Raw genomic sequence first — 24,950 nt, 5'->3', positions numbered from 1 at the left:
TCACGAACGCCGTGCACAGGAAGTAGGCGGAGCGTCAGCACAGACTGTCTACTTCTTTGTATGAAAGTTCGCCTGTCGTATTAGACATTAAACGAAATCCCAAAGTGCACATATTTCGCATACCATTTATTTGACCTCTTTTTCAGGTCCTGTGGTGTGGTACCAGAAGTTCGAGTATGCTATCGGCCACTGGCTGCAAAAGTGCGCGGAGCACGTTTTCGGCTGTGTGCTGTGCGCTCCCGGCTGCTTCAGTCTCTTCCGCGCTAGAGCCTTGCTGGACGACAATGTCATGCGGACCTACGCTTTTGAGGCCACGAAAGCCAGGCACACACTTCAGTACGACCAAGGTTGGGGGTTGATTCCGTCTTTTTTGTTACGTGCGCGAGTTCCAGTCGAATGATTTTTAGACGATAATTTCGCAAAGATGTGTGCTTTAGATGACACCAAAACGAGTAACATTTATTTCAGTAGAACCAAAATGAAATTTGGTTTCGAAAGCGGATTCTACTCTAATATTAGGCCTATGTCCAAATGTATAAAATACACTTGACATCTGTGGAAGATCCCAGAAATTAAAGCATCTTCCAGGGTGGTATTGAAAGTTGTAAGTCCTTCGTAATGGCTGGCTTTTTCTCATAACTTGCGATAGCATCCGCTATTATACATGTTTCGATTGTTTCTTACATTTTCTTCTGTAACTCGCAATGCACCTTCATCTACACGCGCTTTGTTCCACAGGGGAAGACAGGTGGCTGTGCACGCTCTTGCTGCAGCAAGGTCACCGCATCGAGTACTGCGCCGTCTCCGTGGCCTTGACTTTCGCCCCTAAGCGCTTCGCGGAGCTCTTCAACCAGCGTCGTCGCTGGGGACCATCCACCATGGCCAACGTCCTTGACCTTCTGATGAGCCGTCGATCAACTGTGACAAGGAACCGCAGCATTTCTACGCTGTATATGTTCTACCTCGTGGTGATGTTTCTCTCGTCAGCCGTGGGACCGTCCACTGTTCTATTGGCTATGGAGTCATCCATGCAAGAAGTGTTTGGCTTTGCCACGTGGCTGGCTTTTTTACTGACGCTGGGTCCTACTGCCGCCTTCGTGGTAGTCTGTCTACGTTGCAAGGCTGTCATACAGCTCAAGGTTCGTTGTTGTACTGTTTGGTCTTCTTTTGTGTCTGTGTCTACATGTGTGCCTGAGGTGTCGCGTTCCTTGTCTTCGTGATCGTGTGTCTGCGCTGCAAGGGGTCCATCCAGGAGTTAGGTTCGTTGTTGTGTCACTATGTGTGTCGAGGTGGTGAGGCCCTTGATTGCAACGTTGTGGATAAGGGGTTGGGAAAGTTAACTATGGTTTTAGGGCATGTGAGGTGGAGGAGGTAGTCGGTCGAAATCTATCGCTAAGGATTTGTCAGTATTTCTGCCGTACATAACATAATGGTTGTTTGTAGGTGCCGTATGGGGTGGGGTGGGGTGGGGTGGGGGGGTGGATTGATTGGCGGAAGGGATGGGGGGTGTTCGGTTTATCTATAACAACATGTGCATCATATCTGAAGGAGCATCAGACTGAGTGCGTGTACCAGACTTCTGCAACACGTACTCATTTTGACATGATTCAAAAGCGAATCTTACATATACTTGTCTTTTTGGGTTAAGGTCCGTCCCATTTTAATCAAGCGTTTTCTTTCGCAGCTGGCAATTGTCCTGAGCACCATCTACGCCCTGGTGATGATGGCGGTGATTGCAGGCACTCTAGTCTCCATCGCCAGGGAAGGCTGGTACACGCCCAACGCCATCTTCATCTACGTCCTGACAGGGACCTTCCTCCTCTCCGGCATCCTCCACCCTCACGAGCTGTCCGACCTTCTGTGGGGACTCCTCTACTTCGTCTGCATCCCTGCTGGTTACCTCTTCCTCATTATCTATGCCGTCTGTAACCTGCACGTGGTCTCGTGGGGTACGCGCGAAAAGAAGTCAGCCAACGAGCAGCAAGAAGAGTGGGAGGAAGGAGAAACTTCTGGAGAAGGCGCGTCAGCCTCGGTCCACCTGCAGCATGCAGCGAGGTCTTTGAGGCGTAGGATGGAGGATGATGAGAGAGGCAGGCAGCAGAACGCTAGCAGGTAGAATAGCCATTGATCTGAATTTAGTTATATCCGCATATGAGAGCGTGAACTGAGAGTTTGATGTCAAAGTTTGATTAGTACAAATGAGAGAAAGACACAGACACGCAAGCGAGCACACACACACACTTTTTTTCAAAATCAACTGAAAGGTCCTATTTCGGTCTTTCTTGACAACATATGATACGCATAATCTACATCTCTTTCCACTTCTGACGCAGGTCGTGCTTTGGCCTCGTCCCAGCCTTCTTCCGTCGCATGCAGAGTCGCATGAGCACCAACGTCATCCTGCTCTTCATTCTGGAGGCCCTGAACCGCGTGGTGGGGGAGGAGAACTCCCAGACCACACCAGAGGACGCCCTCAGCACAGCCTCTGCCATGGGAACCGCACGGAGCCAGGAAGAGGACACTCATGGCGAACCTTATCAGATATACCAAGGGGATTTCTTCAACAGTGAGACCACAAATTTGGACGCTGCTGAGGAGCGTTTCTGGACGACCTTGATCGCCAAGTACCTGCGTCCTGTGGATCCCAAGGTTAGTTGGGTTGTCTCAGCGAGGTCAGCCGGTATCACCTTTCGCTCATCTACTCGGACTCACAAGCATAGACACATGCAGGCGGACAGACAGACAGACAGAAAGGCACACACACATACATGACACACGCACGTACGCACGCACACACACACTCACAACACACACACACACACACACACAAACACACGCACACACAATCACACATATACACACACACACACACAAACAGAGCGGGGCATACACTTTTTTCTGTGAACAAGAAGCCAATCATCAGCGCCTTTGCAGGTGATCGGCTGAACAATGCTCACAACCAGCAGCAGCAGAAGCACCAGAAATAATTCCGGCAGTTAAACTGATCGTGACAGTGCTAACAAAATTAAACTTATTTACTCACAGCCCCCTTATCAGCACGGAAAACAAAGTCGTTTTCCCTGTGATATGTATGATCATAAGATTTAACACGTAGTCTATCCTTCAGGAGGCGGAGGCCCATCACCAGCGCCTGAACCGCCAGATGAGGAAGCTGAGGAACGACGCCTGCTTCGCCTTCTTTTTCCTCAACGGCCTGTGGCTGGCCATCATGGCGGCACTGCAGGAGGTGAAACAGGAGCTGGTGATCGTCATCATTGACGGCAGCAAGCGCTACGTGCTGCAGCCACTGGGCCTGTTCTTCATCGGCATCTTCTGCATCCTTCTGCTGCTCCAGATCCTTGCCATGTTCAGACACAGGTGCGTGTCAGAACCTTGAGGTTTTGGGGCATGGGACATAACACATGTGACATACGATTCATGATTCTTAAGTGAGCACACAATAGAAATAATGCATGGAAATGTGTCACTGGGGTTAAATGTCAAGTGACAGCTCTTGAATAATATTTATTTGGGCAAAACATGTTTGGGCTGTGGAATCGTAAAGTGTTTCATCCCTTTTAGTGGAGAGTCAAAGCAGGAGTTTTGTTAAATGGAGATGCGAGAGACAGGTAGGCCGTGGTGGCCACCCTATTCCTGGAAGTGTGACACAGAGATGTGTGGGACCAGTATGTGTTGCCCCTGCAAAGCTTTTGATTGAACCAGTTTATTTGGAAACGATTTGATAGGAACGTTCTGTTTCTAAACTGGTCTCCGTGTGTCTGATTGAAGCTTATCCCGAAGTATGAATCATTTCAGGTACGGTGCCTTATTACACATCCTTGCCTTCACGCCTCTCCGTCGTCACACGCGTCAACAGCAAGAAGATTCGGAGAGACAGCGGGTTCTGGAAGCTCTCCACCCTGACCCCGACTACGACGACCCGGAACCAGAAACAGATGCTGCCGTCTTGAATCCTGCGCATGCTCCGAAATCAGGAAGACCACACGCTAAAAACTCGGCATCCAGGATCTCTGATGTGTCAGCTGGTGTTGAACACGGGGATGATTTCCAACCAGTTGTGGGTACAAAGAAATTGAGTAAGCTTGAGAGAAAAGAAAGCCATGGCGATACTGAGAATGATCCATCGGCGAGCCGTGGAAGTCGGTGGCAGCATCGGTACCAGAAAAGGAAAGAGACGGCGCCGAAAGAGCTTCCTCGGTACCTGGCTCCGTCCAGCAGAAGACCGGTGGATCTCTATGACACGTTTCGGATGAACACTCTCAGACACAGGGGCAGTCTTCATGCTCATTACCGAGATATCTGCCGCACTCCTCAGCTTTCTTTTGTAGTTGCTACAGAAATAGATAGACCAACTGACTGAATCCAGTGCAAACAGTGCATGCGAAGACATGACTAGACATTTAGCTTTTACTCGGAGGGCAGCGGCTGGCCCGCTCGCTTTGTGATTAAGTCGGGACCCACATTAACCTTGCTCCCAGAATTCATTCCCAGACTTGAGTGGAATGGCCAACGGCAACACCTGTGCAACATGACTAATTCTGCTCGGGTCGGAAAAAGTTGGCCTTGGGATTTGTCAGGAGTCAGCAAAGAAAGTAGTGACTCATTCTTTTACAAGATGGCACATGTGAGGAGGAAAACGCAAATGCGGTTAACATTGTCAGTAATCGATGTTTCTTGTGTCCGAAGTTAAATGCTGAGACAACCTATTATCATGACTTAAACTGGCGTTGGTGATTCCTGCTCCAGTCTTATACTCTTGAAGGCATTTCATTGTAACACTCTTTGAGCGATGCCATAGAATTATCGGATTAACAAGAATGCCTCTTAAAGATGCATATAGAATAATAATAATAATAATAATAATAAAGTGTATTTATATTGCGCCTATCCCTTACAAAAAACAAAAATATTTGGCTCTAAGCGCATTACAACATGTGTAGAGACTTGGTACAATCAAGTCTGACAAATACAATAACACAATATACAGTCGGTCTCTTAGGTAAAACTGGGAAAAGCAGCTTCGACATTTAAACACTGCTACTAAAAAATCCTCTAACAATGCATACTGCAGCATATAGCATATTATACGAAAAGTAAATATGAATATGGTAGATTCTTCAAGTGTATTGAATTAACAAAGAATGCAGTCTGTCCGTATTAGCGAAAGTTTTTCACCTTTATAAGAAATACTGTACATGATCTCTACCCCCCCCCCCCCCCCCCCCCGCACTGCAAGAATGTTGCGGGTTCCGCGAATTTGGCAATTCAGTCGTGGATTGGGCACGACGTGTACATAGAATAAAGCAACTTTGTTTTTTTGATGGCATGTTCGTACACTATGATGCACGTGGAATTGCACTAGAAAAACGCACCTCCAAATACCTCGCTGGTATGTATATTTAGAGAATACTGCATGGTTTTCTGTGTGATACGAGTTTAATTTGAGTTTTTTGATGGCAAAATACAACTTGTGCCCGTATAATACCGCTTCTTTTGTGAAAACACTGCTTCGGCCATGTTGATTTTAATCAACCAGTTTTCTTGTAAATATTGAAATGCGAGCTTGTACCTCACGGACTCGGAGTCAGAAATCGAAGATGAGACTTCTGGAACATCCGTCTTCCAAAGTGAAATCTCGGTCGTCAAAAGCGAAAGAGCACAAGAAGTCGCCACAATAGGAGTTATAAGCGTCACATGTAATATCTCAAATTTTTACGGAAGTAACAATAAAGTGTTTCGAGAATGAAGGTTGTCTCAGTGACGTGGTCATCATGAACAGTGGAAAATTACTTCTGATGTCTCTGCCAGGCTGTACTTTGACCGGACCTCATTAACATGATATACACACGTGTGAAGATAAGGTATGGTTATCAAATGGGTGGTCTCTAGCTAGCTCTCGCGAATATAGGATTTACATAGAATAATGCACCTCCGCATACTTCCCTTGTATGTATGTACACATAATAATGCACGTCTGTATACTTCAATGTATGGATAGAACATTAGAACTCCGTATACTTCGCTGGTATGTATGTAGGCCCTACATAGAATAATTAAACTCCGCATACTTCGATGGTAGGGGAAGGGCTCCTAATATGGACCGGCTCCTATATGGACCACCTCCTGTTCTGACAAACTAACGGCGCTAGAGCGCTCAAAACAATTTCATTGGCTGTATTCACCCTCTCTGGATAACTTCAGTTCACATGTCAAAACAGTTGCAGAAACACAAACCTCAAAACCGTTAGGCTTTTTCTCTTTTTTTCACTTTTGGCAGGGTTCACTCTAAATTTGCAGCCTAAAACGGACTCGTTTCTGTCCCCAGTCAAAGTTTTTATCACACACATTGCTACATATGACAGCTAAGACCGTATTTGTTAGATTTTAGCAGTGTTGACCCCGAGTTTCAACTGCAAACAAAAAATAATTGCAAAATCTCAAAGTATGTGTGAGTCCTCTAATATGGACCACCTTCAACAAATCGAAGAAAATAAAAGCTAAATGCTATTTTTATTAATTCATTCAGAAGCTTGCTGGAAATAACCTATAACTAGCCTTCGAGATTTAAAAAAAAAATCACAAATAGTCTTCTTTTCGTGGAAGTTGATAATTTCACTTATTTTCACTCTGTTTTTGATAAGCTTCTTTAGTTTCCTGGTGTGCTTCAAATAATGCTCTCATCAACCCGAAACAGATAAATCTAAAGCATATTTTGATTAGTCTGACTTGCAAACTAAGTTGTATCATGTTATTTTGAAGTATAGGGGGCTTTTTACAGTGATTCGCGAAGGCCGCTTCTCTGGTCCATATTAGGCGCCCAGGCTCCTAATATGGACCCTTTGTGTTTTTTTCTGTATATAATTTTTGCTGAATATCTATCAAAGCTATTTCACCCTAATTAGGCCTAAAGGTTAACCTAAGAGAGAAGGACTACAAAATGAAACTTCTTCGCAAGAAAACAAGCTAGTTATCAGCGTGAAACAAAAAGTGGTACATATTAGGAGCCCTTCCCCTACATGTACTGCCATGAAATCGTTTTTGAATAGCAGGCAGACATGTAAACAACAGTGGGGAAGTGAAGGTTGAGTTCAAACACAGGTTGAGTTCAAACACAGGTTGAGTTCAAACACAGGTTGAGTTCAAACACAGGTTGAGTTCAAACACAGGTTTACCGTCTGCATTTTTGTGTACGCGTACACGTCATCAGTGTTGGTTTGATAGTCACGTGATTTGAATATTTTTTGCAGTCTTAAGGACAGTTATCGTGGTCTGCGCGTGCGTGCGTGCGTTTGTGTGTGTGTGTGCGGGCATGCAGACCTACTGCCCTGTCAAATGATTCAAACTCTGCAATAGCTTCGCGTTTTTATCTGTATATATAATTATGTATAAATACACGATGCAAGAGTTTTATATCCGAAATTCGTCTATGCTTGTTTTCTACATTGCAATACGATTACAGTCTATTATTACCATTAATGCAGCTGGCACTGACCTAAACGATAAAATCCACACAAACAGTGTGTATGTGTTTGTGTGTTAGAGAGAGAGAGAGAGAGAGAGAGAGAGAGAGAGAGAGAGAGAGAGAGAGAGAGAGAGAGAGAGAGAGAGAGAGAGAGAGAGAGAGAGAGAGAGAGAGAGAGAGAGAGAGAGAGAGAGAGAGAGAGAGAGAGAGAGAGAGAGAGAGAGAGAGAGAGAGAGAGAGAGAGAGAGCCACTACCATTTGAATGTGCCTGTGTGTGTGATAATGTAAACAAAATAAAGGCTGTTACTCTGTACATCGTATCATGACGTACTTTAGATCAATAAAAAAAAAAAAAAAAATTCACAAGTGTTCCTGTGAGAGAAAAACAGAGAGGAATAAACAATTACACACACACACACACACACACTCTATCTCTGAAAGCATGACGTAGTGCTTCACAAATTTATTTTCATTTTGTTTGCGCAAACTCACAAAGAAAACAAAGAATACAAAAATATCACGGAGCATGAAACTGGAATCAAAATGGACTGGCTGTGAGTTTTTTTAAATTTTTTTTGTTATAATGCACAAAAATTATACAGGGCAACACCAAAATCCCATTTTGAAATACTGAACAAAAGTACAGTTTTACTCTTCAGGACATGCATACATACAATCTCCACACTGGGCACTGCATCATCAGAAAGACACACATACCAATAAAAACAAATCCTCGGACAAGAAAATGGGAAGAAAATATCCGGTTGAAACATTCCCCCATAACTCAGATGACAGAATTTTCAGAACAGTTTCTAAACGGCAGAGCAAAGTTCTACCTCTTTGTTCGACTCAATGTCTTATGACATCTGTACCAAAGAAATATATTTCAATAAAATTCTGCCTGTTTTTCAAAGAAAAATTAAAGGACAAATTAAAAAAATAAAAAATGAAAAAGATAAGATCAATCATCCAGCATTTGAATGCATGGGAAAAAATTACAGAAAAAAAGAAGAAGAAGGAACTGATTTACCTCACCCCTAACTGTTCGGCACAACAAGCAATTTCAATTTTTCTTGGTAAAACAAGTAAAATTACTAGCTGTACTGAATTCGAACTCTTTACTATTCCATGTGCGAGGACAAAGTGCCATTTTTGTTCTTTCTGTGACAAAACTGGGGACTCTGAAACAATGAACAGGCATTCACATATAATGCACAAATTAGATTAAATAAATTGACTTGAATCATAATAAAAATGCAACAAACAAACACAAAAAGAAGAAGAAGAAAAAGAAGAAGGAGAGGAAACGCTTCATTAGAAGTGAACATTCGGATTTTCTGCTTTTTGTGTCTTTTCTGCTTGTGAAACATGACTCTTAAAATGTCTGCATATTACAGGCAGGAATACATATGTGCTGGAACGCAGAGTTGGACCCAATTTATTACAGATAGTTGTGCTAATACACTGTATAAATATTCCACAGCATGCAAATAAATAGGTGTTTACTATATTTTTTCAATCCCTGGCAAGGAAGGCATGCAACGTGAAAGGCACACACGGCAGGCCGCCTTCTGTGAGTGCAAACTGCAATACATATTTTCCTGTTTTGTAATCTCATTTTGTTCACTAGCATTAACATGTCTTTCTATATAAGAACTATTGTGAGCAAAATTTCAAGCAAAAGTCTTTTGATCAGATCATGTCAAAAAGTTGCGGTCCAGTGAACAAGGTTCTGTTATCACTAACCGACAAGAAAGCTTGAACAAAAATAAGACATGAAAAACAGTCTCTGAGGACATACCCTTGCCAATTATTCTTTCTTTATTTGGTGTTTAACGTCGTTTTCAACCACGAAGGTTATATCGCGACGGGGGAAGGGGGGAGATAGGATAGAGCCACTTGTCAATTGTTTCTTGTTCACAAAAGCACTAATCAAAAATTTGCTCCAGGGGCTTGCAACATAGTACAATATATGACCTTACTGGGAGAATGCAAGTTTCCAGTACAAAGGACTTAACATTTCTTACATACTGCTTGACTAAAATCTTTACAAAAATTGACTATATTCTATACAAGAAACACTTAACAAGGGTAAAAGGAGAAACAGAATCCGTTAGTCACCTTTTACGACATGCTGGGGAGCATCGGGTAAATTCTTTCTCGTCCCAACCGATATGGGACTCCCCCTAACCCGCGGGGGGTCTTGCCAATTATTGAAACAAACCAGAAACAGACAAAACAAAAAGAAGAAAAAGCGCGCCCTTGTCTCAAGAAAGCAAAAAACACTCAGATATGACTTGCATGCATCTTATTAATTGTAAGTAGCCACTGTACAAATAATATCATTGTGATGCCAGGTTTCACTTTATTTTTACACAAGTAGACAAGCCCCTGTTAGTATTAAAAGGGGTCATTCAAGCAATCAGTGTCTCCATTTCAAGCAGTAATGCTCAGGAGTCAGATTTCACAAACACACCTTTGTTATACAGATTTATGCCTATACTCAAAGCCCCACCCCCCAACCCCCCCCCCCCCCCCCCCCCCCACCATGCACACACTCAACCGGCCACACACTCACAAACAAAACCAACAAAAACAAAATAGCACACTCAACTATGTTGATTGCACATAAGGGATGTTGTTTCAGTTCACATGATCCAAGTATTTCTTTTGTCAAATAAAAATCATGAAAGTATACTTTGTCGCATGATTTTTGTGTGCCCATAAGTGTAAATAAAAGCTACAATAGAAAAAATTGCTGAAACCCAAAATTGCACAAATCACGGAACAAAAGCTTGCCATCTTGCAAGCTATGTGTTGACTCATTAAAAGCTCTACACAAAAATCACTTCTTTGGAATAATTCACTGACAGTACATGATTCTTCTTCTTCTGTGTTAATTCTATTAATTGTCCAATACGAACTCTCTTATCATGCTGTTTTTTTCAACACAGTGTTGTTTGTGTACATGACAAATACAATTCATCTTGAGCCCCAGTACTGGTTCTTTTATCAAGTTATACATAGAAATTAGCTACATTTGTGATGTATGCATGGTGACCGTTTCATATTCGAGTGATCATACAGTGTAAGATCATGATACATCAGATAAAAAAAAATGCATTGTTGTAATTTGCAGATAAGTGTAAGATCATACATCAGATAAAAAAAAAAAAAATGCATTGTTGTAATTTGCGGATAAGTCCATCATATACAATTCACAAGTATGTACACATTTTCTTCAGACCAAAGATCAGTGACAAATCTCTCTCTCTCTCTCTCTCTCTCTTTCTCTCTCACACACACACACACACACACACACACACACACACACACCAATCAATCAATGCAGACAACCCTTTCAAGCTTACTTCATCTGGCTGTAACTACATGTAGTACATTAAAGTTGCAAAATTTTACATATCAAAGGGACGTTAAGAAAAATAATGCACATCTACCGTACTAGTAATTGCTCTATCAACATGTGTATCAAACATATATGTACATGGTATGTACTGCAAAAATAATTTGTTTTGTGACCGATATAAGATAACATACTTAATGCCCCTGGTGCAACAGTACCTGTCCAGATATGTACATGTACACACAGCTGCAGTCTTTGTATTCATTGTATTGTACTCCTTCTGTAAACTTGGCAAAAACTGCAGAAAAAGACAGATTTGATCACATGAAGTATGTAACTCTTGAGCAAACGGAGAAGTCTACATTACTCAACAATGCTAGACAGGTTCCTATATTTCTTGCTGGCCTTTTGGTAATGCTACACCAGAGAGTTAGCAAAGAAAGTCAGAAGAAAACTGATCCCCACAGTTGAAATTGTATACACAAAAATAACCCTTTTCCCAAACCCCACCTTCCCTTCATTTTCCAAATTCCTGTAGGTGATGGATAAAACTCAAGTGTGTCCCCAAAGTGGAAGAGTTTTTAATTTTCACATCAAAAATATGCTCTGTATTGTCATTATGGCAACTATTCAATAAGTGATTTGAATTACATAACCACAGACCTGTTTAAATGTTGTTGTCCCCTCAAATATCAGTTTTAATATCGTCAATAAAGCGGGTCTCACACCAGTATTGATATGTCTAGGTTGTCTGATCAGACAAATATCCATTCTCAACTCTCAACTCTACAAAATTAAATGTTGGAGACAAACAAATCTGTGCCTTTCTCTCATGGCAAAAAAATTACCTTGGCGCTGGTCCAGCTGAGAGTACAGTGAAAATATTCCCAGAACTTGTCCAGGCAAATATATCACTCACACCATGAACAATATCTGAACTTAAACAATGTTACAAGCTCTGAAAAGACTTTGTGCTGTGGCTAAAGTGACTGTTATATTTCTTTGTACAGGTATTCTCAGGTTTCTTACCAAATTTCAGCTCTTAAAAAATGTATCTGAAATAATGCAGGTACTAAACAAAGCAGGAAAAACAGGAGTTCTAAATCAAACCATATGTATTTTGTGAATATTATAAAAAGATTTTGAAAACCTGGAAATGATGCAGCTACTTTGTTGACTATTCAAATGACAAAACTATTGTGTATATCCTTTGAGATAATTGTATGTCACTGCTTCCTCTTACCCTTAGTACACGACAATGACCTATATCCACTGCCTAATGGTAGTCATTGAGACCTTAGTACACTACAGTGACCTATATCCACTGCCTAATGGTAGTCATTGAGACCTTAGTACACTACAGTGACCTATATCCACTGCCTAATGGTAGTCATTGAGACCTCCATATTGATACCCTCAGTACACTACAGTGACCTATATCCACTGCCTAATGGTAGTCATTGAGACCTTAGTACACTACAGTGACCTATATCCACTGCCTAATGGTAGTCATTGAGACCTTAGTACACTACAGTGACCTATATCCACTGCCTAATGGTAGTCATTGAGACCTTAGTACACTACAGTGACCTATATCCACTGCCTAATGGTAGTCATTGAGACCTTAGTACACTACAGTGACCTATATCCACTGCCTAATGGTAGTCATTGAGACCTTAGTACACTACAATGACCTATATCCACTGCCTAACGGTAGTCATTGAGACCTCCATATTGATACCCTTAATACACTACAATGACCTATATCCACTGCCTAACGGTAGTCATTGAGACACTACAGTGACCTATATCCACTGCCTAATGGTAGTCATTGAGACCTTAGTACACTACAATGACCTATATCCACTGCCTAACGGTAGTCATTGAGACCTCCATATTGATACCCTTAATACACTACAATGACCTATATCCACTGCCTAACGGTAGTCATTGAGACACAACAATGACCTATATCCACTGCCTAACGGTAGTCATTGAGACCTCCATATTGATACCCTTAGTACACTACAATGACCTTTGTCATCATTTTCACGAGTTTTCATTCACAAGCACCTGGGAAATAAATCTCATGTTCCCCGGGGAATAAATCCCCGGTTACCATAGTTGCAGGAAGCCCTATTACATGGATAATCAAAAGCAAACCCAATAGAAACGCTCGAGGATTCTTCGGCTCTTTTCATTGGCGTTTCCCCAGACCTAAACAGACGACACTGCTTCGCCAAGTTCCAAATACGAACTGGCAAATGTAAACAAAAAACAAAACTACCTCATCAAAGGTCATACATTTATGCTTTATCGCAAACAAATGAAACCTATCGATATGTTTTATCTTCTCACAATGTCATGGAGTGCGTGTATCTCTTTGGAGAAACACGAACGTCAAGTTTTAAGTCAAACCAATTGACCCCTGACACACACATTTTGACCCGTGCACAAGACCTTGTATCGATAAACTAAGTGCAAATAAAAAAAATAATAATAAAAAAGCAAAGAACATAGCAACAAGAAATGAAGACATCTGACAAAGCCGAGCAAGCAGAATGACAAGTCTAATGAAAAACAGAGAGGCAATGAGAAACAAGATCGCGATTATCTTTCCTTCGCGGCACGACGCAAATCGTTTGTGTCCTTTGACCCAATTCGTGCAGTGCTGCACGATGCAAATCTTCTGTGACCTTTGACTCAACGTAGCTTCAATATTCGATTACTAATATTTACCACTGAAAACCGAGGGGTGGAATACCGAGAGGGGCAGGGTGGTAGGGCGATGGTGAAATGTAATGAAGAGACACGTGTAGCAATAAGAGAAAACCGATTCTGCAATAACACAAACAAGAACAAAAAACCCAACACTGACCTATATGAATATTTAATCAATAATATGATCGTCTGCATTGCAGGTGTGCAAGTGAAGGGTTGGCGGGGGGGGGTAACTTGATCATTAATTTGTGTGTGTCAGTGTTTGTGTTCATGGACTGATTGTGAGGGAGGGGGAGGGTGGGGTGGGGTGTGTTTCAGGTTTTGGTGTGGGTATGAAACGAGCTAAACAATACCCAGACCACAAAATCTTGGAGGCAAAAAACACTCGCCGTCGCATCATTTTGTCCGCACAATATTATATGCACCAACAACCGGAAAGAAAGGTGACAATGGAAAAAGACTCATCTTTGCTTCCTGCGATTCCTTGCCCCCGACTCGAACGTCGCACGATAATCCACATAACAGATCTGTTGTGAGATGGTCAACGCTGACTGTGCAAGCAAATCACCTCGTTTGAAATGCGACAATCCCATCGCTCGAATGCAACATGTGGGCACTATCGTCTCAAAGGCGCTTACTGTTGGTTTCACACACCACTCTGTAGTCGGAACTTACAGAACTTCGCATCCCCAAACCTGACATACTTGTCTCAACATTATAAACTCAAATCACACACAGTAAGTTGCTTTCGCACGCCAGCTTTGAACAACGTGCTGGGGCCCCGAACATGCATTATAATAACAGAACTCGCGTGTCAAACCATGGCTCCCTGTGTTGATTTTTCACTTAATGTTGAACCACCAAAATGATGACAAAAACGATGTTTGATGGTTTGTTGCCAGACTAGCTTTTTTTGTCGGTCCTCGGGGGGCATATCGACTTTTGTTTCATATTTATTGACCGCGGCCTTCGGCCTTGGTCAATAAATATGAAACAAAAGACGATATGCTCCCCCTCGGACCGACAAAAAAGCTGGTCTGTCAACAACCCATCAAACATCTTATAATATCCACTGCCTAACGGTAGTCATTGAGACCTCCATATTGAGAGAGCATCTGTACTTTGACGTATTCTAACTCATATTGTGTTCAAACATTATGAAACCCCAGTATGTCTCAAATGGTTTACAAAACGATTTAAATCTTCTAATGAAAAAAGCAGTTCTAACCTTATGGAACACACTTGCAAAAGCATTTAATAGCATTAAATGAAACAGTTCGTTTGGATTGCTATTTAGCTCGCGTAAACCACACACCAGATTTCATGGTTTATCTAACCCCTGAGCCATCGTGAACCCGTGTGATCCACTTTCCTTTCTTTCCACAATTTGGTTGTCAGTTTGTGATTTCAATGCGATTGGCTGTATCTGCAATAGCACGTTATTGTGTACCTCTGATTCTAAAACGCAACAAACGGCTGTGAGTCACACGACCTTGTCGGCGGCGGCTGGCTTAAAAGAAAGCGAGCGCTATGCAGAAAAATCGTCTGCTTTGAGACACGACCTTTCGTGACCCTGCTTCCGGGCTCTTTTTTAAAACTTTCAAAACTTTGAATTGTACTGATCTTGTCTTGATGAAAAAAGAAATATTTTATGATTTAAGAATGTTTGTGTTACAAGCTGTCAATTTATTATTTAGATTTTAAAAGTTAGTTCTAGCGCCAAAACGAGGCAACTAATTGTAGAACAGATGGTCCACAAAAAATAAATTCTTTAAAAATGTCTCACTCTCGACAGAAAGCAGCCAGGATGTTCCCGTTCGGTGAGTGTTCAAATGGAAGGGTGTTTGGACTGTGTGTAAAAGCCTGACAGTATCTGTGATGGTTTACGGGAGGCTTACTGTGCCTTTAATTTTAAGAAAAAAAACCCAACAACCAACAAACAATTAAATTACATATCTTATCCCAACTCACATAGAGCAATTTACTTCAGTCTAGTGCTAAAACGCTGTATCGAATCACCTTGGTAACAAGGGAGGCAACTCTAAAACAAGAGCTACCTTGACCCATAAACAGGACAAAGTCACGTGACTTCCTGACCTTGCCGCCATATTGAACTCATTCTCTACTCAGCGCTTCGTGGCTGCAGACGTGTTTTGCTTCGCTTAGGCTTTTCAGCCTTTCGTCTGACTTTTCTTTCGGTCAGACATCACCTTGGTTTTCCTTGCACGTCCCTCTTCTCTTACTTTGTGTTTGGGGTGAGCATTTTTGCATATTTTTGTCGTTTTATTGCTTGACTCAGGTTGTTCTGCACTTAGAAATTTTTACACGCTTTCGTCCGCCATGTCAGATAGCGGTAAGAAGAAAAGTTCTAAGCAAGTGACGGAGCCTTCTCCTGTTAAGAAGCCTTCTCGTAAGCCGAAAGGCTCTTCTAGTCAAGCTGTTGTGAAGGTGTTAGACCCTTCGTCCAAACATTCTTTTGATGTTAAGACTGACATGCCTAAATCTCCCTCCATGCCGATTCTGCCTTCAGAATCTGTACCGGTTGCTTCCGGTACTAGCTCTGTTAGTTAAACAGGATGTTTCCACTATTCAGCAAAAGGCCGCAACACGGTCTCGTTCTGACCACCGAGGTTAAGCGGCATCGGTCTCGGTTACTACCGGGATGGGTGACTGTTTTGAATTCTTTTGAGGCATTCTTTCTAACTTTCAAGCTGTGGCCTCACGGCTTCAGCTTTCGTACTGTCGTTTACTCACACTCATCCTCCGAAAGCGGCGTATGGCTGCCTAAATGGCGGGGTAAAAACGGTCATACACGTAAAAGCCGTGGGAGTTTCAGCCCATGAACGAACAAACAAACAAACTCACACTCAAATTCAGCAGTACTTCGCTCCCGCGAGGACTACATGTCCGGTTAACAGAAGTTCGCCCTCTTTATTTCAAGCCAGCGTGTAGGGACATGGGTATTTAGCTCTCACTGATACCACAACCGTTGTCCTCAACGGCTAAGGGAGTATCTCACTGATACCACTCCCTTAGCCGTTGAGGACAACGGTTGTCTTCTCTGGTGCTTGATTTCCTCTCAGAACTTCAGCCTTTTCTTTGAAAAGACCAGTGACATTCTGTCACACTCTCGCAAACGGGACCTTCCTCCTCACTCATTAGCCTTTTGAGATAAGGCCGAAAGGGAAAGAAAGGGGGGGGGGGGGGGGGGGGAGAGTGTTTTTGTATCTTGGACAGTTCTCCTTTGGGCTCCGTCCAGACATTGCGAGATAGAACATGGGCCTACTTCTAGGCCTTACGTGAATTAGGCTATGCTTCTCCCTAATCTTGTCAGTGTGACTTGCTTAGCGCGCATTATAAGATGACAGGTCTCTTTTCACAGAGAGACCATATGCTGGATAGGGTTCAATACAAAAGATCACAGCAAGACAAGTCTGAGTCTTTTGGTATCGGAGTTTCTACGCTCCACAGATTTTGAACCGCTACATTCTGCTAGCCTTCATAAACATTACGTGCGAAACGTTCTCCCTTTTACTCCTAGCTACAGCGCAGAGGTAGCGAGATTCACACACTCTTTGGCTTACAGGGAGATGTAGGTTTCAATAGAGGCTCTCTATCTCACTCTGTTTCCGGCCAGACTTCTTAGTCAGGCATCAGAAGCTAGGACAACCATCTCCGATGGTCTTATAGTTTTTCCTCTTTATAGGATTCTCGCCATAGGCGACCCATTATTATGAATCTGACCAGTTATATCACTATGCTCCTTCCTATCTCATACAAGGGGTTTAAGATCATAAGCAAAGCTACTCTTATCGACTTTGAACACAAGGGTAGATAGGGACATAATTATCTACGTCGGTGCTAAAATCGGTAGGATATCCTGAAGTCCTTGACTCCGCCTACTGGAGATCGTAGGAGCTCTCTATCAACCTTTACCTGTGCGACTTTTCCAGCGCGCGACAGGACGGTTCCAATGCACTACCAGCAATGGTAGCAGCAGGGCAAGTTATTGCCTAGCTCATAGAGTGAGCATCCCACCGCCTTCATTAGAAATCTGCTATATGTGAGTTGGGATAAGATATGTAATTTAATCAAAAATTTTAGTAATAAATTTTCATTTGATTGATATACTTACCCAACTCACATAGTTTTTTTTGGGTTTTTTTCCTTTTTTTTTTCTTTTTCTCTTTTTCTCTTTTTCACCTCAGATACAATATGACTCGCTATGAGTATGATACTGTGAGCGATGCTGAACAGTTTAAACACAAACAGATTGGGTTATAAATAGCAATAATATTATTCTTTCGTTTAACATGGACAATCTTCAAAAATGTACAATATTTTCAATCAATCAAATTCCAACTCACATAGTTAATTCCCTCCCGCCTTCCCCGCTAGTGGGGTTGTTCTAAAAAAAGAGGGAAGTTTTTTTCTACGCCTTCCTGCGAATGAGTTCAATATGGCGGCAAGGTCAGGAAGTCATGTGACTTTGTCCTGTTTATGGGTCAAGGTAGCTTTTTTTTTTTAGAGTTGCCTCCCTTATTACCAAGGTGATGCGATACAGCGTTCTAGCAGTAGACTGAAGTAAATTGCTATATGTGAGTTGGGTAAGTATATTAATCAAATAAAAATTTCGAATTTAGTTTAAACCTGTGGTGGTGTGCATGAGAAATGCCCAACTGGGTGGGAACCAAGTGCTTGATGGGACTGGTTCTTTCTTTCTTTATTTGGTGTTTTAGGTCTTTTTCAACAACGAAGGTTATATCGCGACGGGGAAAGGGGGGAGATGGGATAGAGCCACTTGTCAATTGTTTCTTGTTGACAAAAGCACTAATCAAAATGGGACTGGTTGAAATCTATTCAAATCTCACCCTGTTCGGCATTTTCAAGTGCACACAACCCCTGGTCTGCTCGAAAAGCCAACAGCCTTGAGAGAGGGCTTTAACCCAACAGTAACTTCTGACAAGAAATAATATTCGTTCCCCAGCAATAATCGTTAGTGAATCATCGGACAGACCGTATAGGCTTTCAACACTCACTCAATTCACACAAAGTGGTATTATATACATAATGTTCAGTGTATGTGCACACACTCACACACTTCCAAGGTACTGGTCATTTCGGCGAAGTACAGAAGTCATTGGCATAATAATCTCTAACACTGTGCCAATGCCTCACAAGTACATTTGTTTTATACATTGTATTGTGCAAGTCCAAAGACACATCTCACCTGACTGAACGCTGGCAATCTCATACCCAGGACAGATCATAATTCTGTCCTCAAAATAAAAATGTTTCACCTTCTCCACATATCACAATTTCTTACTACAATGAGAACAAACAACATCTGTCCACAAAACGCATCACCCTTTTCACCCATGAAATCACACAACCTGCCACTGACAAGAAGCCTGAAACTCGACTTCTGATGAACACAGACACTTCCTCAAATCTCATCTGCAGTAACTCAGCTGCAAACCATGGTGGGAAAAGCTGCAGTTTCATTTCCGTGTGAGGGGGTCGGAGATGCTATAAACTGTTGTCCGCCTTTGTGTCTTTGTTCAGAGCAAGCACTGCTGCAAACTTGCGCTTGTCGATGTTCATGTGGACAGTCTCAACGTTTCTGAACAGCTCATCGGCGCACAAGTTTTCTGGGAGCTTGGTCAGGAACTGGGCAACGTGGATGAAGTCCATCTTGAGCAGGATCTTCTCGTAGAGTTTCAGGATTGCTGCACACAGCATAAAAGACACACATGTCATCTCTTGCTTTAGAGAAAAGAATCTTAGCTATGTTTTAGGACATTGTTTCATTTGTTTGAGAATGCATTTGAACACCTTAAACCTGTTCTTCCCACATTTTCTTTTTTTCTTTGGTTTCATATGTTTACCCTTTAGCCTCAGCCCAGTATTCTGTCATTTGGTGGCAAAACCTTGATACAAATTTGAAGGTAAGTGTAGTTCTATGCTTCTACAGGTTCAGAATCAACACCAAAATTGACCAATACTTCACATAAAACACCAACTGCCTGCACAAACTAAGCACTCATATTGAAGTCTTCGACTAACAACAAAACAACAACTTCACTCCAATTTGCTGCTATTGACTTATGTGTGTGCTCAGTTTCAACATTTTCATTGGCATTTTTTGGCTCCGTTTAAATTTGTCGCTATTGACATTTGCTTGGCCGTCTCTGAATGCTGAAGTCACAGGCCTTCTCCTACAGTAACTGGCCTTTCAATCCAGCAACCAAGCTATCAGCAATCAAACAGAGAAAGACTTCAAACCGACCCTCTGCTGACTCTGCTAACTCCAATCAATCAATGAGTCTTATAAGTTATATCGCGCATATTCCGTGGGTACAGTTCTGCATCTAACTGCATTCTTTCAAACCATAACCACTGACCCAGTGAGGCCTGAAAGAGAAACTCCTCTCCATCCCTGCAGTACACGTCCCACACTCTACAGGCCACGTCCAGTGGTAAGGACTTGCTGAACAGCAGGAAAATCCTACAAACCAGCAAAAACAAGGAAAAGGTTAGCAACTCGGAAGCTCATGAACATGTTCTAATTCTATAGTGGAATATTTGTGTTATTTGAACCGAGTTGTTTAGAATAGGAACAAGAGAGTGTAGGTGAGAAGAACAAGAACAAGATAACAGTGAAAATATATTCACCAGTACCAGAAACACGAACAATTAACATGGACTGGTTTCGACGATTGTCTTGGTCAGCAAATACAATACTAATACAAGAAGAAACAACAGATAGAAAAAGAAGAAAAGAGCCAAGAAGAGGACAGACAGCAAATAACGTTATACTAAAAACAGGTTCCTAGATCTTGTTCTGTTTTTAGTATAACGTTATTTGCTGTCTGTCCTCTTCTTGGCTCATTTCTTCTTTTTCTTTCTGTTGTTTCTTCTTGTATTAGTATTGTATTTACTGATTTCTTCTTTTTCTTTCTCTTATTTCTTCTTGTATTAGTATTGTATTTACTGAGTTCTTCTTTTTCTTTCTGTTGTTTCTTCTTGTATTAGTATTGTATTTGCTGAGTTCTTCTTTTTCTTTCTCTTGTTTCTTCTTGTATTAGTATTGTATTTACTGAGTTCTTCTTTTTCTTTCTGTTGTTTCTTCTTGTATTAGTATTGTATTTGCTGAGTTCTTTTTCTTCCAGTTGTTTCTTCTTGTATTAGTATTGTATTTACTGATTTCTTCTTTTTCTTTCTCTTATTTCTTCTTGTATTAGTATTGTATTTACTGAGTTCTTCTTTTTCTTTCTGTTGTTTCTTCTTGTATTAGTATTGTATTTGCTGATTTCTTCTTTTTCTTTCTCTTATTTCTTCTTGTATTAGTATTGTATTTACTGAGTTCTTTTTCTTCCAGTTGTTTCTTCTTGTATTAGTATTGTATTTACTGATTTCTTCTTTTTCTTTCTCTTATTTCTTCTTGTATTAGTATTGTATTTACTGAGTTCTTCTTTTTCTTTCTGTTGTTTCTTCTTGTATTAGTATTGTATTTGCTGAGTTCTTTTTCTTCCAGTTGTTTCTTCTTGTATTAGTATTGTATTTGCTGAGTTCTTCTTTTTCTTTCAGTTGTTTCTTCTTGTATTAGTATTGTATTTACTGATTTCTTCTTTTTCTTTCTGTTGTTTCTTCTTGTATTAGTATTGTATTTACTGATTTCTTCTTTTTCTTTCTCTTATTTCTTCTTGTATTAGTATTGTATTTACTGAGTTCTTTTTCTTTCTGTTGTTTCTTCTTGTATTAGTATTGTATTTACTGATTTCTTCTTTTTCTTTCTCTTATTTCTTCTTGTATTAGTATTGTATTTACTGAGTTCTTCTTTTTCTTTCTGTTGTTTCTTCTTGTATTAGTATTGTATTTGCTGACGAAGACAATCGTCGAAACCGGTCCATGTTAATTGTTCGTGTTTCTGGTACTGGTGAATATATTTTCACTGTTATCTTGTCCGAGTTGTTTACTTATGTATGTATTTTGTAATGTATTATTTGATTGTAAGAATAATAATAGGATTTGCACCAAATAAATACTATTGTTCTCATTTTCACAAGTTTTCATTCTTAACCAGCTGGGTAACAAATACCACTATTCCTATGTGACAAATCGAGGTGGTGAATGGGTTTGAGCTTTCAGGCGAAACGTGGATTGTCAAAGTAAAAGCCAATCAGGCTGATTGTTTGATGTGTGGAACCATCGCGGCTTTGGATTTGTGTTTCCGATGACAACAATTGTAAGCATTGACTCTCAAAAACCAAATCCATGTTGATAACTACCGTGGCGACGCATGGTGAAATTGCAACTTATCTCTGTCATCGCAAAATGCTCAACGAAAAGTTATGTAACGCTTAACCCCTTCACTGCCCACCCCGTATGTAATACGTGGTCATTTTTGGTTTGTCGTACGCCCATAACCGTATCTCATACGTGGGATTTGTGTCACCAACATTTCAGGACATTTCTGAAAACTAAATGGGAGGTAACCTCTGTCCAAGTACTTGTAGGGGTTCTAAACACAGTTCTTTCCCATAGACCGTTCGGTTAAGCTACTATACCACGTGTTGACAGCTCACCACTTTGCCAAGACATGTTAGTATTCACAATGGCGGCGGAAAGTCCGACCTCAACTCGTAGACCTGTTTTCAAGCGATACAGTGTTCTGGAAGCTCTACAAGAAGTGATTTATGGATTACCACACAGAAGAATACTTTTATGGGCTGTAATGTGAGTACCTGATGTTTGACACCAGTTTTAGCAGTGTTTTGTGTGGTTTTATGTGCTGCAATGTGTGTGTGTGTAAGTCCGGAAACTGTAATTTTTGACAAAAATGGTCATTATATCAATTTTTACTATAACAATCACAAACAAAGTCCAATGATCATGTCATCCTATAATAGCCAAGGGTATAAGCAAAACACATGCCAAAGATCTAAGAGATATCTCAATAAATGATCGAGCAGTGAACAGATTAGTGAACCTACCGAAGAAAGCGAAATTTTGCCCTGGCGCACAGCAATACCAAAATGCTGTTATACTGTGGCAGTGAAGAGGTTAAAAGAAAAGAAATAAGCCAAAACCTTACAGAACTCGCAACTATGATGGTAGCTCTGTACATTTTTAGAATGGAAGAAAAGCAACGAAGAAGTTACGTTTGACGTCACAGACAAGTATGACGTGTTATCTCGAACTACTGACGCGCTTTCAGGCCATAAACATGCATTCTAAATATTACGTTCAGAATAGGGATCCTGACTGTTATTGAGCTCATTCAAAATAATGACAAAAACGATGTTTGGTGGCTTGTTTTCAGACCAGCATTTTTTTTTGGTCCTCGTGGAGCATATCGCCTTCGGTTTTCATCTTTATAAACCTCGGCCTTCGACTTTGGACGATTAAGATGAAACCGAAGACGATATGCCCCCTTCCGACCAACAAAAAAGCTGGTCTGAAAACAAGCCAGCTACCAATCTTATATTATTATTATTATTTAAGTTATTGAGACATCCTAGTGCACTAAGGGATTTATAGAGCAAATCGAGAAAATTCATTATTGAACGAAGCGCCCCACGGAGCGAAGCGACGGAGGGCTTCAATTAGACTTTGGGAGGGCGTCAATCCACGATGAAGACCGAGAAGTTTCAAATGGAAGCGTGTTAATGTTATTGTAATTCAATCTGACAACGATCTCTTTCCTGCTTTCATGCGATGGCAAACAGACAGAATTGGTTCTGTTTTGTTCACACACTACTTTCAGTCCACCTTCCTGCAAGGGTCAAGTCCCAAGAAATATGTCTCTGTATTCCTATCGTATCACTCTCCTCCTGCTTTGTTTTCTTTCACATACATTTTCCCTTCTTTTTTGACGGGTTTCTGGACAGCAAACTCAAAACAAATTCTTTTCATCACAAAAGCGATCTTTGGAATTGACTGACGTAGTCCGAAAGAATTCATGCATCAACTTACGTCACGTATTCGACGTCATCACTTCGCATACCTTATGGTCTCGGTATTTCGTTGGCATTCATATTTCCTACTTGTAAAATGACCCTCAAAGCTAACCGAGACTAGTTGAGGTTGTATCAATGCGCCTCGCCAGCAGGTTGCTAATGGCCTATTATGGTCCGCTGGACCCGAAAAGCAACAGCTAACTAATTAATGACCGGTAATTTTTAATGAGTTGGAGCATTCTGACCAATCACAGGATCTGTTTCATTAAAATGCCAACTCGATTGAATTACAATTATTATTATTATTATTATTATTATTATTATTATTATCAATACTTTTTAAAAACAAAACAGAACAAAACAAATTCTGTGCATCCCTTCTTCATGGAAGTTTAAGCAATAAAATCTGATGAATGTTTGGTCTCAGGTTCCATTAAATCATCCCCTGAAAAAACCTTGTTTTGGGATTCCATAGTGACTACACTTGGAATTGTGTATCTTGCACATGCGTCATGCATAATCAAGGCTGCATGCAAAATGAAGAAGAAAATCCTTCAACTGACCACTCCATCAAGTAGAGGTTAGGCGTCACATTTACAGACACGAAGTGGTTGTACAGCTGAGGCATGTTCTCCAGGAAAAAATCCTCAAACGTCTTGTAGTAAGCTCCCATCTGGAAACAGATTTATTTCCAAAAATCGTCTATTATGAACTAATACAGCTCCTCCGAAAGCGGCGTATGGCTGCCTTAATGGCGGGGTAAAAAAGGTCATACACGTAAAATTCCACTCGTGCAAAAAACACGAGTGTACGGGGGAGTTTCAGCCCACGAACGCAGAAGAAGAAGAAGAAGAACTAATACAACCTCCCCCCTCCAACCCAAATTAAAAGAAATTGTAAACAGTACAGACTTTTCTCCATCCTAATCACACCAATGTTTTATTTTGTTCCTTTCAGACCTCCTTTTTTCCCTCCTCTCATTATTCCCCTCCTCTCATTATTTCCCTTGTTTTCTCTGTCTGTTTGCCTGGTTTGGATGACAGGAGATGTACAGTACAAGAAAGGTCACACAGGCAGAGAAAGACACAAACTAGAAAGCTCACACAGGCAGAGAAAGACACAAACTAGAAAGGTCACACAGGCGACACAAACTAGAAAGGTCACACAGGCAGAGAAAGACACAAACTAGAAAGGTCACACAGGCAGAGAAAGACACAAACAAGAAAGGTCACACAGGCAGAGAAAGACACAAACTAGAAAAGTCACACAGGCAGAGAAAGACACAAACAAGAAAGGTCACACAGGCAGAGAAAGACACAAACTAGAAAGGTCACACAGGCAGAGAAAGACACAAACTAGAAAGGTCACACAGGCAGAGAAAGACACAAACTAGAAAGGTCACACAGCCAGAGAAAGACAC

At 41.2% G+C, this 24,950-nt stretch overlaps 2 protein-coding genes and 1 long non-coding RNA gene across 6 annotated transcripts in view; 1 reads left to right on the top strand and 2 right to left on the bottom strand.

Annotated features, from left to right (window-relative positions):
* The window catches only part of LOC138981116 (chitin synthase chs-2-like), a 34,923-nt gene extending 27,105 nt beyond the window's left edge, over positions 1 to 7,818 (top strand). Inside the window, exons 11-16 of the mRNA XM_070353952.1 lie at positions 147 to 347; positions 739 to 1,139; positions 1,685 to 2,112; positions 2,334 to 2,649; positions 3,128 to 3,378; positions 3,817 to 7,818. Coding sequence (XP_070210053.1) covers positions 147 to 347; positions 739 to 1,139; positions 1,685 to 2,112; positions 2,334 to 2,649; positions 3,128 to 3,378; positions 3,817 to 4,381 — 2,162 coding nt within the window. The 3' untranslated portion in view covers positions 4,382 to 7,818. The remainder of the gene's footprint in view (positions 1 to 146; positions 348 to 738; positions 1,140 to 1,684; positions 2,113 to 2,333; positions 2,650 to 3,127; positions 3,379 to 3,816) is intronic.
* A 2,211-nt stretch (positions 7,819 to 10,029) lies between these two features.
* Positions 10,030 to 12,889, bottom strand: LOC138981115 (uncharacterized). Of its 3 annotated transcripts, XR_011460563.1 has the most exons (4): positions 12,816 to 12,889; positions 12,686 to 12,771; positions 12,248 to 12,589; positions 10,030 to 12,143 (listed from the first exon to the last, which is right to left on the bottom strand). It is a non-coding gene; the product is annotated as an uncharacterized lncRNA (long non-coding RNA). The 3 variants fall into 3 exon arrangements; XR_011460562.1 differs by having other exon boundaries at positions 10,030 to 12,541; positions 12,653 to 12,771; XR_011460561.1 differs by having other exon boundaries at positions 10,030 to 12,589.
* Positions 12,890 to 16,433: 3,544 nt separating this feature from the next.
* LOC138981124 (TBC1 domain family member 14-like) overlaps positions 16,434 to 24,950 on the bottom strand; it is a 30,629-nt gene continuing 22,112 nt past the window's right edge. For both annotated transcript variants that reach the window (XM_070353963.1, XM_070353964.1), the window contains exons 10-12: positions 24,094 to 24,203; positions 19,973 to 20,076; positions 16,434 to 19,297 (exon numbers count right to left, since the gene is read on the bottom strand). In XM_070353963.1, the coding sequence (XP_070210064.1) occupies positions 19,098 to 19,297; positions 19,973 to 20,076; positions 24,094 to 24,203 (414 nt within the window). In that variant the 3' untranslated portion in view covers positions 16,434 to 19,097. The remainder of the gene's footprint in view (positions 19,298 to 19,972; positions 20,077 to 24,093; positions 24,204 to 24,950) is intronic.

Source organism: Littorina saxatilis, linkage group LG12 (assembly GCF_037325665.1).
Source record: "Littorina saxatilis isolate snail1 linkage group LG12, US_GU_Lsax_2.0, whole genome shotgun sequence".
NCBI lineage: Eukaryota > Metazoa > Mollusca > Gastropoda > Littorinimorpha > Littorinidae > Littorina > Littorina saxatilis.
This window is presented reverse-complemented; position numbering and strand designations above follow the sequence as displayed.